Source organism: Anoplophora glabripennis, unplaced genomic scaffold, assembly GCF_000390285.2.
Source record: "Anoplophora glabripennis isolate ALB-LARVAE unplaced genomic scaffold, Agla_2.0 scaffold1110, whole genome shotgun sequence".
Classification (NCBI taxonomy): domain Eukaryota; kingdom Metazoa; phylum Arthropoda; class Insecta; order Coleoptera; family Cerambycidae; genus Anoplophora; species Anoplophora glabripennis.
Genome location: NW_019417191.1, coordinates 66,995 through 81,997, shown reverse-complemented (window position 1 = coordinate 81,997; position 15,003 = coordinate 66,995). Strand labels below are relative to the sequence as shown.

At 34.6% G+C, this 15,003-nt stretch overlaps 1 protein-coding gene across 1 annotated transcript in view; it reads left to right on the top strand.

Annotated features, from left to right (window-relative positions):
- The first annotated feature begins 3,349 nt into the window (after positions 1–3,349).
- The window catches only part of LOC108913713 (TWiK family of potassium channels protein 7-like), a 68,642-nt gene continuing 56,988 nt past the window's right edge, over positions 3,350–15,003 (top strand). The window contains exons 1-3 of the mRNA XM_018719313.1: positions 3,350–3,530; positions 7,332–7,572; positions 7,636–7,829. Of these exons, the coding sequence (XP_018574829.1) occupies positions 3,350–3,530; positions 7,332–7,572; positions 7,636–7,829 (616 nt within the window). The remainder of the gene's footprint in view (positions 3,531–7,331; positions 7,573–7,635; positions 7,830–15,003) is intronic.

The window sequence follows — 15,003 nt, the reverse complement described above, 5'->3', positions numbered from 1 at the left end:
TACAGTTCATATTATATCGAAGCAAATTAAAAAAAAAACATGGATTTGTAAAACTGTTTCATTTACCACGCATAATTTACATATCCCACATGATACGACCCGGATTTAAATCTGGAAGGAATGGTGACCACTCTAACCTTCATTTTTTATGAGAAACTCTTATTACGAAGGAATGTAATTAGTTAAATGCTAATTAAATAACAATAGTTGCATTAATTAAACAATCATATTATAACAAGTTGGTTAATATTATAAGAATTTCGCCTTAACAACGGATATTTTGTAATGTTTTATAACAATTTGTCACTGTCATTTGCCCACAGCCAACTTGTTATAATCGGAATTTTTTAAAACTCTCTTTTTGTTATTAAATAGTAAATATCTCAGAAATTAATAATTTTAGTTATAAGGAATTCTTTATAAAAATGAAAGAACGTAGTGTATTTTCAGTTTTTAAAATAAAATACAGTGATTCATTTAAAAAAAAAGAGAAAATTATATGCTCGAGTTTTGGCTCGCCCTATATTCAACTATTGCATTAATAAAGAAATAGCACTTTCTCGTAAAACTATACCAATATCAATAAGTTGTGACTGCAAAAAATTATTGTTAAGTTGTTCTGTTTAGGGTATAAAGGAAGCTGAAATGGGAATGATTCCCGTATACAATTGACTATAACTTTTGAAATACCCTGTATAACATAATTAAACCCTATTTTGGAAGGAAGGGAGAGATGGGCTGAATCTAAATTTGAAATAATATATAGAGTGTCCCATTTAAAAAAATGGTATGTTTGGTTCACCCTGGTAATACGTAACACCCCGTATACACGAAAATAATTTTAAAATGTGCAGTTTTAAGTTTCCTACAATTTTTGTAACTAACTTTTTTCATATCTTCTATAATAAAGGAGATGTCGTACTTCGTCGCACTGATGCCGCACCCTGTATACTTAATAAAAATTTTAAAATATCTAGATATTGGTTTTTTCTTTTTAAGTTACCTTAATATTTGGTGATGTATTTATGAAAATATTTGAAAAGTTGACGCTTTATCTTTAAATGTTCAAATGGGAATGGGACGGATTGCATTCAAGTAGTAGGAATATATCTGTTTTGCAAAATGCCTCAAATTGTCCCAAAACTTTGTAATTTGTCAAATCCAGATAAATGCACAGGACATTGTGTTCATCGATCATTTGCGACAAAGAGACATGGGGGATGGAAATCTCCAAACGTTGCCGAAGGATATACAGGATTTCGCATAAGAAGTGACACAAAGCAGGGGCACCCAAAATCTGGTGATTTAACCTAACTTACCTTTATACTAAGCGGTACCCCTGAGAAATTATAGACCTTGAAAGTGGGGTTTCAAATTTCGAAAAAAAATTAACATGTCAGTTATATTTGAACTTAGAAAAATCAAATTTGGTACACGGTGTGAGTGTACCAAGAGCATTAATCGACAATAAGTAGAGCTCAATTGAAGCATTGTAAAGGATTGGTAAGGGATGATGCACCATTAAAGTGTGGCAGAATTTTTAAAACCCTTTGGCGGACTTAAATAGTTATTTACACCATAAAGGAGGTAAGTATTATTTACCAGTCGAGGACGATTTTGTGCCCGAGCGGAGCGAGGGCTAGCAATAGAGTCCGAGACTGGTAAATTATACTTAACTGCTGCGTGGTGTATAACATTTTATCTGCTCCCACAATTCTTTATGGTTCATGAAATAAAGATTAGGTTTTAATTTTTGACATTTCTTAATCAATTCATTTTGACATTATTCGAAGTCTTGAAAAGTCGCTTTGTTGCTTGGATTTTGTCGTTTCTAAGGTGTTTATAAACAAAGCTACATAAAAGTTGCAGTTTTGCTGGTTTTGAATTATTATTTCTAAATGAGTGATTGTCAAATAGAAAGTGCAGCAAATGCTGCTTGTGAATTTTTATGTACTTTTTATGATTTCTAATAATATTGCACAATTTTTGAAACTAGAACATCCTGAAACATATACAGGCCATTCATTCCGAAGAACATCGGCAACGTTACTGGATAATACAGGAGTTGATGTATTAGCAATCAAGAGACATGGTCTGTGGAAATCAGCCACAATTGCAGAAAGTTATGTTGCTGACAGTTTAAGTAACAAATATGAAATAGCTAACAGGATTCTTTACAATGACAATTCAACTCCTGGTTCTAGTAGTACGTCGCGTGGTGCTGTTTTAATGGATCAGTCAGATAATATTGAGCCTCCGGTGACTGAAATGGAGCAGTCAAATCATTTTGAGAAAAATGTGAACAATTAGTAAACGCGAAGGGAATAATTATCCAGAATTTATAAATGTTACTAAGTGTAATAACTGTACAATTACTATAAATATTCATTCATAATAATTAATAAAATATGATGTTCATCAAATATTTCTGTTTATTTGTTCATAAAATGTACATTTATAACTCGAAATCGCTTTTTTCCCAAAGGAGGTAAGTTACCACACTTACCTCCCGTTGTCCATAGCAACTTCCACTTTTACGGTAAAATCCACTTACCTCCTTAAAAACAATGTATTAATAGTCTATTTACTATAGTGGGAGCAGATAAAAGTTATTACTTTATTTTATGGGGAACTTAATTCTATAACTTTTCTTTAGTTAGTTTTTGGGTATTTTGGGATCTGAAATTGGGCCGAAAAAATACACATTTCCGAACGATTTCGGGAAAACAAATTTGTAACATTTATAGGTGTACAGTTTCTGCGAGCGCTTGTAACGATGTCAGTAAACAATTACTTTTATTTTTACTTTTCCTCAAAAAAGTATTGATAGTCGATATAAACCCAAAAGATAAAGTAGTTATATTTCAATTAAATTAAAAGTGCACAGCAAAAAAAAAGAATTCGTAATTACTCTATTTATACTTCATTTTTTGCAATGCGTAGTAAATGTTTTTGTCAGGGCAAAATTATCAGGAAAACACGTTGTAACCCAACTATCTGTTAAAACCTACTCACTTCCACCAAGACTTCATTTTCTACCTCTGTAACTTATTAAACTTTTTTCGCCAGAACCCGACACCGCCACCTCACGTAGTAATGAACCGAATTACAAAGTAATTACGCGCAGAAAAGTACTTCCAACTTCGGATTTCGTTTAACATCCCTCCCCCTGACAGATTAAAATTCACGCCACTTTCAAATCTTATACACCTACGCCGAAAAATAACCATTCCGTCCTCGTTCCAGACGGACCTAGACCTGAAGATGAATTAGCCGACACCTCGAGGGACCGCAGCCAATTTAGAAAGTCCCCGGATCGAAGATGAGCGTATTCCCATGAAGTAGGACTATGGAGAAGGACTCAGGGCATTTCTGTTACGACCCCTACCCCACGGTGTCCAAGCAGAACACCAACAGCCTGAAGAGGGACGCGGAGAAGGCGAAGAAGGACGAGACGTCGTGCTGCTGCTTCGGCAAGAAGGCCAAGAAGAGGAGCAGGGCGTTCTTAGCCGGTTTAGCCACGAATCTGGGTAAGTTTGATTAAAAAGTGTACTTCCGCTGCTTTAGACTACTTTAGTTTTGCTTCTCTTTGCTACTTTTTAGTATGTCCTCCAGAGGAATCGAGTGTGGAATATATGGTAGCCATTGTAATTTTCAGAGAGATGTTTTTTTCGTGAAGTGGTTGTTAAAGTCAATATAAACATAATATAATTTAAAAAAACTTTATCATGAATGTTTCCTTTGTATTCCAGAAGGCATTTGTATATTCAGTTTACGTAACTACAGCAAACTTCATTTGTTTTTTACCACAGATTCAGGTCTGGAGTAAATGCTGCTCATTGTGCCGGGCGATTCACTATATTTGACACCCACAAACAGAAGACGATATGCCTTGGTCCATAAGAAAAGGTCTTATATTTAGTGTTTTATCACCTCCTGAATTTATAGTATGTTTTTCCAAAATACCCTGTACAGAGTGATTCACTAGATTTTGACCCCCCCTTTAACTTTTTTGTTTTAAGAGAAAATGTAAAATACAAAAGTTGCACGATTTTTTATGAAGTTTTGGAAAATGATAGAAGAAAAACAAATGAAGCCCAAACAAATTGGTCGCGAATGCTAACTTTGTTAATTTATATGGAACATCCTGTATATTTTTACATATTTGGATAGAACGTTCCCTGTCAAGCATAGTCCTATAGGGTTTGTTGGGCGCATCTCTAACAATAAGCGAGAGAATATTAAAAAAAGAAAAGATGGTTTTTTTATTAAGAGAATAAGGTATCTTGTAATTATTAGACCTCTTTCAGGCACTTCTGACTTTTTTCCAATGGAAAAAAGGATTTAGATTTAGTTGTAATATATTTTGACATATCGGACATTGATATAGTCCAAAATGCGTATAGGTATTTTAACTAAATCTCACTAATTAGGCCGTGAGGAGCCTATTTACTCATGGACAATGTTATATGGTAGGCCGTGACAACAGGTACTATTATGACATTTTATTTGGACTTTTATTTTTCAAAGAATTCATAAAAAATCGTGCAACTTTTGTATTTCACATTTTTTTATCTCTTAAAATAAAAAAGTTAAAGGGGGAGGGGTGGGGGGTCAAAATACAGTGAATCACCCTGTACAGTGTAATTCACTATATTTTGACCCCCCCCCTTTAACTTTTTTGTTTTGAGAGTTATAAAAAAATGTGAAATATAAAAGTTGCACGAGTTTTTATGAATCTTTCGAAAATGATAGTAGAAAAACAAATGAAGTCCAAACAAAATGGCCGCGGATGTCAACTTTGTTAAGTTAAATGGAACACCCTGTATATTTTTACATATTTGGATAGAACGTTCCCTGTCGAGCACAGTCATGTAGGGTTTGTTGGGTCCGCGGCCATTTTGTTTGGACTTCACTTGTTTTTCTACTATAATTTTCAAAAAATAACTGTCAGCCTTTATTTTTTTTAACAGTCACTATAATATAATAGATGTTAAACAAAGCAATTAAAGAAACATAAATGCTTTTTTGTACGCTACTAGGGATGATTTATAATACTATATTTCTGCAATTATGCCAATCTTCATTTTTTTGCATGTTTCGAATGAGCATAATGTAAAACATTTTACTCAAAGAAGGTACACTGTTTAGAATGGCTAAGAACGCAAGGTTTTTTTTTGAGAAAAAAAATTGTCCCAAATCTCATTTAGTTTCTGTCTTTAATATACAGAATATCCGCAAACAAATGGACAATGTACAGGCCGATCCATTTTCGATGGGAATTCGGGGTATTTCAGAAACTACTAAAGATATGATAAATCTGACACGACGTTCTCGAGCTCGATTTTCATGGCAAACTCGACTGTCAAGGCAGAACTTTGCTATCTCATTTGTTTCCGAGTTACAATTGCGTTTCTTGTTATTGTCACAATTTTTAACACCTCTGTATCTCAGCTGTTAAATAAGTTAGAGTTAAAGTGAAAACTACTCAAGACTAATTCTTTGGCGTAGAATTGAATGTCGGTATTAGATTTTTAGTCGATCTTAAGATTTCGGAGTTATGACCCAAAGTTATATTTTTTTTAAATGGAAATCGTAGCTGATCATGGCCTAAACAAATAGAGAGTTTTTTTGATTTTTAACAGTAAATCACTATAATTATTTTTACAGACACAGGAGATATGGGGTGGGGTGTTTTATATATAAATTACATATTTTTTTCTTTTTAGTATGGCTGGTTATGAAAATACATATAAACTATAATTCTTACTTTTACAAAACTCATATCTGTTGTAAAAATATGACGTTTATTTTAAATGCACAACATATATTCGTATGATGACATAATACTAACGAAATTTTAGGGTATAGGTGTATAGGAACAAACGGACCGATCAGATGGCCAGCTAGGTTACCTGATTTGAATCCATTGGACTGTCTTTCCTTATCTGTAATATATATTTTAAATAAACGTCATATTTTTACAACAGATATGAGTTTTGTAAAACTAAGAATTATAGTTTTGTATGTATTTTCATAACCAGCTATATTAAGATGTAAAAAACGATCGAATTTATATATAACCCCGTATCTCCTGTGTTTGTAAAAATAACTATAGCATATGATATATTGCTGAAAAGCAAAAAAAAAAAATCGCAATTTTTTTATGTCATATCCAGCTACAATTTCCATTAAAAAAATATAACTTTGGTTCATAACTCCGGAATCTACACCAAAGAATTAGTCTTGAGCAGTTTTCACTTTAACTCTGCCTTATTTAACAGCTGAGATACAGACATGTTCAAAAGTGTCACAATAACGATAAACGCCCTGTAACTCAGAAACAAATGAAGATAGCAAATTTCTGATTTGACAGTCGAGTTTGCCATGAAAATCGAGCTCGAGAACGTCGTGTCATATTTATCATATCTTTAGTAGTTTCTGAGATACCCTGAAATTCCACCGAAAATGGACCAGCCTGCACATTAAGGAAGCAAAATTATACTAAGGTATCTAGATTTAAATTGGTATATCTTCATCCCAGGATGATTGTGCGTTTGTTTCCGGACACCCTGTAGATTGAAGAATAGAAATTGGACGGTCAAATGTGTTTTTCTTAAATGCGACGAGTTTTCAGCGATTCTAACAAAAATATCTTATTTATACATAATGAAATTTTATATTGTAATACAGCCATAGACTGTAAACAAACGTAACCGCAAAAATTTTTATCATAAAGTGTCACCAGGAGAGATAATAGTTATCTTTAGCAGATAGTCAAATACTAGCATCACTGATATATTTCGCGCTCTCGAAAATTTATTTTTACCGAGTGTCAATGAAATACATTGTTTTTTCGAAAAAATAAGTCTAAAACATTATTCTGAAAAATCATCATGATTCATAAAAATAAAGGAAGAGTACACACATTTTCTCAGCACTTTGTATATATTTTCTGTAACTGTACCAACCTATATTTATTTTTTGATATTTTCCAACATGTACTCCAAGGAATTCATGTATGAATTAAACGATGGTCATTATAATTATATTATTTTTAAACGAAATTCAAGTATTACTGTCTGTGGAGTTACTTCTTTGTCATTTCGAGCGGTTTTCATGTGCTCTATTTTTGAAACTAGCCATCTCCGTTGGTTTCTTGCTACTTTTTAACTTTTGCTCCACCGGATTTAAGTCTGGAGAAGATGGTGGCCACTGTAATTATCGTTTTGAACTATAAACTGCTGCTTGTGTAAATATTTTTGTTTATTTGATAAAGTTATTAAATCAATATAAAACTTTACTATGAATGCTTTTTTGTACTTCCATAGGTATTTGTGTGCTCCTCTTCGGCTACACCCTCATAGGCTCCGTGATTTTCGTAGCTATAGAGGGGGGCAACACCTACCAACACCAGATCTTGGCCACCACGTCCCTCTCGACCAATCTGAACAGCAACAGTAAGAAACACTTGAACCGCACTGCGGAACTGAAGGCCAAAGCGGACGAGGCCAGGGTGAAGACCGTGGAGAATATCTGGGAGATCACCGTCAGCCTCAACATCCTATACAGGTGGGAGTTGACCTAAGAAAAAGAAATAATGTTATTTAAATTATGTATTTTGTTTGTTCCTAGGGATAACTGGACCAGATTGGCGGCGCAGGAGATTACCAGGTTCCAGGACGAGTTGGTCAAGTCAATGGCGGAGGAAATGGCCCTGCAGCAGCCCCTTCAGGTCACCAAGGTGGGGGCAAAGCACGCCAATGAAAACTACGAGTGGAGCTTCGCCAAGGCTTTTTTGTATTCGCTGACTGTGCTGACCACTATCGGTAAGTGTATGTGTGTGTGTTAAAATATGCGTTGTAGGTACAGTTCAGACGATTTTTGGTGAGATAGAATTCCAAGAAGACCCCTGCGTCGCTTTCTTGGAATTAACCGCATTCGACTCCCGGGGAAAATTTCAAGGCACGCCACTGTTGCGGTAAATTGTTACAGTAGTTCCGATAACAGAACTTTATTGGCTTATTGTTTTCTTGGAATTCTATCTCATCAAATATTGTACGGACTGTAGATACAAATTTGAAATTTGGCGGATAAGGTTCTCAAGTCAATTGCATGCGCCGATTTAGAAGACATTGACAGTTGAACTAAGTGCAAATATTTTTTATTAATTCCAGGAATGCACATATTCGGAAACTGTACCTTAATCAAAATACAAATACTGGGCTTTACCTATTTTTTAGGTTTAATGTTTTTAATGCAAAAATATTGGTTAGTTTTACTTTTAAAAACCTGCTACTAAATTACAGGGTGTTAATGATAAGTTTTGCCAAACTTTACTGGCTTATTCTACCGATGAAAATAATCAAGTTTTGCCCTATAAAAATCTTTTATGAAACACTTCCCTACGGAGATACAGGGCGTTAAAAGTTTCAGATATTTATATTATTTTTCCTGTACCTTCACTGGCATAAAAGATTGAGTGATAAAATTTGGGGGATGACATTTTTTTAGTAGGGACTATTTTTTCATGGAAAACTTATTCCAAAATACACCCCAGTGACGTAGTTATTAGGGGAGTAGGGGACCTTTTTGAAAAAAAAAAAGTCGTACACCACTGGTTTTTTAAATAATTTTAAATGTTTTTAAAATATATAATCAATTTGTGGCAATAAAGTATTCTTGTAAAATATTCGTAAAATTTACTGGTCTTTAGATAATTGGAAAATCAAAATAAGAAGATACTTAAGTACTTACGTTGCTATTTACCATTTTCTATTGATTGCAAAACTCTCTACAATGCGCTGCCGAAGTACTTCTACATTAGGAACTGGAGTACGATATACCATAGTTGAGGTAGCTCCAAAAAAAAAAAATATTATTTACCACAATAATTGACGTAGCCTCTATGGCACTTCTTCTAGAAGTGATGGTAGTTCTTCTTGTAAGAGCCTTTGATAAGTTCTACCATCGAGGGTTCTGGGTAAAAAGTAGGGACCAATCAAGTAATCGCCCACAATTCCTGCCCAAACATTCAGAGAAAACTGTTCTTGGAATCGACGTTGGGAAATAATATGCTGATTTTCATCCGCCCATTGGTGATTATGATGACAATTCGAAATGGTTTTTCTTGTAAATTTCGCTTCATCGGTAAATAATATTAATAACTGAAAATCAGGCTGTTCGCATTGTTGTAAAAACCACTGACAAAATTCAATCCTCGGTTGGTAGTCATTTTCATTTGATGCTTGAACTCGCTGGACAAGATATGGGCGTAATTGCTGCTCACGAAAGACGCTCTAGATCAAGGGTCGGCAACTGGCGGATCGCGGTCCAGGTCCGGACCGCGGAAGGTAAAATACTGGACCGCCAAAATTTTTTGAAAGTATAAATTACTTAAATAAATTATTTAAAAAATGTTTTTTACGTTTAAGTGTCAATCTTATCATTTCTTCTAGTATTTTACAATTGTGTGAGTGTGTGAGTTCTTAATGGTTAGTAAGCAGATTAAATTTGAGTCCAAATTAAAATTAAAAAATAAAATGAATTTTTTTTTTTGGACCTCGTTAAAAATTTTCAAAAGTATTCGGACACCACCTAAAGTTACTTGCCGACCCCTGCTCTAGATTGTTACATGTGATACACCCAAATCTGCTCATATCTGTCTGGTACTGGTAGATGGGTCTTCGTCTACAGATTCCATCCCATAAATTCTGTCTTCCAAATGAACTGTACGAACAGGTCTTTCTCTTGCTCGACGTTTTGGTAGCGACAAACATGAAGTTTCACGAGCTCGACGGTGAACGCTTGAAAAAGTATTCCTTGTTGGACAACGTCGATTTGGAAAAGTCTGTCTATAAAGTCGTTCAGCTTGTCTATGTGCCATTCGCTTGTCTATGTGCCATTCGCTCCACCGTATAAAATGTATATCTGCTAATTCAATATTTGTATAATTGAATACCATGTTTTTTTTATTAAAATCTGTTTTTAGTTGTATGAAAAATAACAAACTTTTTGCAACACACAAAACAGTGGCGTTGTATAGTGTTTTGGAATCTCTCAAAAATATTAGGTATTGAATTTATTGTTACACATTTAGCGATCAATAGAAAATGATAAATAGCAACGTAGATACTTAAGTATATTCTTATTTGACTTCTCAACTATCTAAAGACCAGTAAATTTTACAAATACTTTACAAGAATACTTTATTGCCACAAATTGATTGCACAAAAACATTTAAAATTATTTATAAAACCAGTGGCGTACGATTTTTTTTTCAAAAAAAGTCCCCTACTCCCCCAATCACGCCACACGCCACTGGAGTGTATTTTGGAATAAGTTATTCATGAAAAAATAGTCCCTACTAAAAGAATTGATTATTTTCATGGGTAAATACTTCTATTACGCTAGCAATTTTAAAAAGTTTTCAAATATACTTCTTAAAAAAAAATATTTCTATATTATTTTTATTGATTGAGTTAATGTTATGTGAAGATACTTTAGGATTAGGACGGAATACCTTGCTAATATCTCTAAAGCTAGCCGTTTTCAACAAAAAGGCATTTAAATTTGTAAATGTAAATTTGATTTGTTTAAATGTTATTTTTGTTACACCCTATATATTTGCAATATTGAAAAATGAATTTTACTAAACTGATTTACATCGCGAATTATACCCCTAGTTAAAATATTTGTACACATTTAATATTCTCCCTGTGTAGCAGTAAAACCTCGATTTTTACCCTTCAGAATTTTTTTTGGGTCGACAGTGATCCCTTCCTCTAAACAATTTAAACTTTCAGATATATATTATTTCTCATATTGTTTACTCTTTTAAAATTATTATTTTATACTTGGTATACCATTTTAATGTACCAGGCGGTATAATTTTTTTAATTCGACTTTTATAAAAAAAAATTTCGAACAAAAGTTTTGTAAATATGTACGTAACTTTTGCATGAAAAATTTTTTTGAAAATGTTCCATTGAATTCTCAAGCTAATATGTCAAGAAATAAGAAGGATGGTGAAAAATATTTCCAACAAAAGTTGTCAGGTTTCGAGGGAGTCAAATTATGGTGACCTTGAAGTCAATTATCAAGGTCATTTCAAGGTCAACCTTGATTTTTTAAATGGAAACCCGTATTTTTTATTGCAAATTCGTATTCTGCGGGAAAAAATACGTAACTTTTGTATGAAAGATTTTTTTGGAAAATGCTTCGTTCTCTCGCCCGAGTGCGCTATACTTTGACTGTTCCATTCTTAGACTATTATCTCAAGAAATAAGCAGGATGGTAGAAAATATTTCCAACAAAAGTTGTCAGGTTTCGAAGGAAACATATTACCGTTAAGGTGAACCTTAATTTTTTTATAGGAAACCCATATTTTTATTACAGTTTCGTATTCTGCGGGAAAAATACGTAACTTCTGTAAGAAACATGTTTTCCCGTAGAATATGAAACTGTAATAAAAATATGGGTTTCCATTTAAAAAATCAAGGTTAACCTTGAAATGACCTTGATAATTGACTTTAAGGTTAATTTCAAGGTCACGGTAATTTGATCCCCCCGAAACCTGACAACTTTTGGTGGAAATATTTTTCGCCATCCTGCTTATTTCTTGAGATACTAGCCTGAGTTTAAAATGGAACAATAAAAGTATGGCGCACTATACGAGAGAACGAAGCATTTTCAAAAAAATCGTTCATACAAAAGTTACGTATTTTTTCCCGCAGAATACGAATCTGCAATATAAAATATGGGTTTCCAGTTAAAAAATCAAGATTGACCTTGATAATTGACTTCAAGGTCACCATAATTTGACCCCCTCGAAACCTGATAAATTTGAAAACCTGAAAAATTATGTGGCCTGGTACATTAACATGGGACACCCTGTATAATAGCTCCGAAAAGATTTCTCGTTACCGACGACTTCTCTTTTGCCCCGATCGCCCCCATTCGATAATTTCCGAAGCCGCCGTTAACGTCCCAGGAGCGAGCGGCTCCTAAATAGAAACAAAAATGTATTCCACCCCTCACCGGCTCGACGTCGTCCTTTTTTCGCTCATCCGACGAAAATTTACATATTTTGTTCCGACACACACGGAATTCCGACGGCGTTTTCGCTGAGATCCGCCATTTCGGCGGGGCTGAAGTGCACTTTAACTCTTTTTCCGCACTGCTTAGGCATTTCCATCGCATCCCGCTACGCTAATGTCCCCGGGGACGACGATTTAAATAAAAATTGGACAGGAAACCTTTTCTTGTTGCTCCTCCGACAGCGCCCCCTGCGGCCCGCCGAACTCGCTGTCACGGAGCACGAACCGACGAACCGCCTTTTTGCTGGGGTTTATAAAAGTTTATTGGCATCACGCGGCTTTTTTTACAAAGAAAAGTATACTTCGCAGAGGGTAAAGCTTTCGGTATCTACTGTGTATCACTATTAGAGCTTGACATTTGCGTGCAAAGTCATGGCGTCACTACGATATTAAGAAAAAGCTAAATGAGTGATTTTCAATAGAATGTGCGGCAAATGCTGCCTGCGAATTTTTATTGCCCGAGAAGTCGAAAGTGCGCTACGGAGGAGCATATAGAAATTTCAAAGAATGGTGCCAGAACAAAATTACTGGTTTTCTGAAATGTCACTGCTAGCATATTTCATGGAGAATTCAAGAACTTTAAAGTCACCGGCGAGTTTGTGGAGTGAATACTCAATGATTAAGTCACTATTTTCATAGAGGAGAACGTGGATATATCAAAATACCCCAAGCTGAGAGCATTTTTGAAACGTAAGAATGACGGCTATACACCTAAAAAGTCGAACGTTTTTACAAGAAAACGAAGTCAACGATTTTCTCGTTCGGGCACCCGATAACACATTTGCTAATGAAGGTAGTTGTTAGGTCTTCACATAAGCGATAAGAAGAATGTGGTTTCAATAAAAAAAAAAATTCCACGGTCGGGAGTAGAAATCAGTTTCTATGACATCAAAATTAAAACAGAAGTAGTCGATTATTCCCAAGGGAGTATAATGCTCCCAAGGGAGTTTACATTATGGAGAACGTTTTTCATGCAAAAAAAAAAATAACATTGAAATTATTTATTGACATTTAAATTAAATGTTACATTTGTACAATTTTCAAAATTAATATTAGAAGGAATATTACTTTCGCTTACATTTACAGTTTTTGTGATTGCGCTAGTAGTGGTACCTACTAAAACCTGATTAGCAATTTTGGTCTTATTTTCAATGGAGTTCTCGACATAACCCTCAGCGACTGTCGTTGATTTCCAACCAGCATGACGCTTTATTGTCGTGATATCCACACCAGCATCTGCCAGTAATGTCGCTGAAGATCTTCGTAAGCAGTGACCAGTATAACATGCAGCATCAGGTAATTTTAAATACGAAGCTACTACACTCGGAATTTTTCCCATGGTATTCTTGCCAACTGGCTGCGAACTACATTTTCCTGCTTTGTAGTACAAAAAAAGGCGCTTATGCTTGACGTGGGGAGGACGAAGGGACAGGTATTTTCGAAACAATTCAAGCATATTTCCCACATCGGTAACCACAAAGGTTCGTGGAATCTTTGTCTTAGTGTTTGGAATTTTTACAATCAAGGAAGAGCCTACATCCTCAATATCATCTACAGTTAAATTGACTAGTTCATCAGTTCGACAAGCTCCGGCAATCCCCAGAATTAATCCAACCTATAAAAAATCAAAATACTTAATAATTGAAATACCTAACAACAAAAGTAATCTTACCTTAATCATTAAGAATTCTTTGTCATCTGCACTTGATAGAAAACGGTCGATTTCACCCTTTGTCAATATTTTCGATTTTTTCGCTTGATATCCGTCACCGGTTCTTTTCAAAAATGCGATCAGCTTGGGGAATTTGCTTATATCTATGTTGTCGTAAATTATCAAGCATGACTTAACCATAGAATATTGCGCCCATAATGTGGAAGACTTGTAATTCTTTGCATTTTCACTGAAGTATGCCAACAAAACATTCTCGCTGTATACTTGAACATTTTTCTCGGCGCACCACTTTTTGAACCGATTGTAGGCTATATCGTATAAAGATCTTGACTTCGTAGGCAGCAAATTGCTTATTGCAATATTTGCAGCCTCCACAATCTCTTCCGACTCACAATTATTCATTGTGCACTAAACAAACTTTAAACTAAACCAAACTAGCACCTTAATTTGACAATTCTTTTTGTTTGTTTATTTTGTAGTTATGACAATAACTCAACGACTACTAAATAAATGCTCAAATCCGAATACAATAATTCTGGTGCTACTTACTTCATAATGACAAAATATGTGTTTTTAAGTTAATGAGACCGTGGAAAAAATAGTATATACCATTCGGGAGAGATGCTATTTTGTCCTCGGTGCACTGTAGCCCTCGGGCTTCAAATTGCACCTCTGCCAAAATAACGCATTTCTCTCCCTTATAGTATAATGTACTATTATTTTTAAACAAAACGTAGAACAAACTTTACATAATAATAGCATCCGCGATTTTTACATCAACTTGCAACCTCTAGTGGTGCCAACTCAAAATTTCATAGGTTTGTTCGTTTATACAACCTGATCTAAACCGAATATTTTAATAGTAGTGACGGTCTTAGGCATTGCAGGAGCAACGCCAGTATCAAAAATTTCGATGACATTATTGTACCAGAACACGAATGCGTCAACGTAAAATTGGTGGTGGCCAATTTTCTCTTACTTGTTTGACGCAACTGTATTCAATTCCTGGCTACTTATGCGAAAAAATTATCCAAAAGATCCTAACTGTCAAAACTTGTTGTCATTTAGAAGGTATTTAGCGCTTTCATTCTTGAAAACTTATGGTGTCAAGTCGAAGAAGGGTCAGATTCATCCTCCAGTTAACCTTGTAGACCGATCAAAATAACTCATTTAGAGGGAAAAAAAAAGAAAATGGTTACCTGGACTTTTATAAGTGGAAATGGTAAAGGGGCT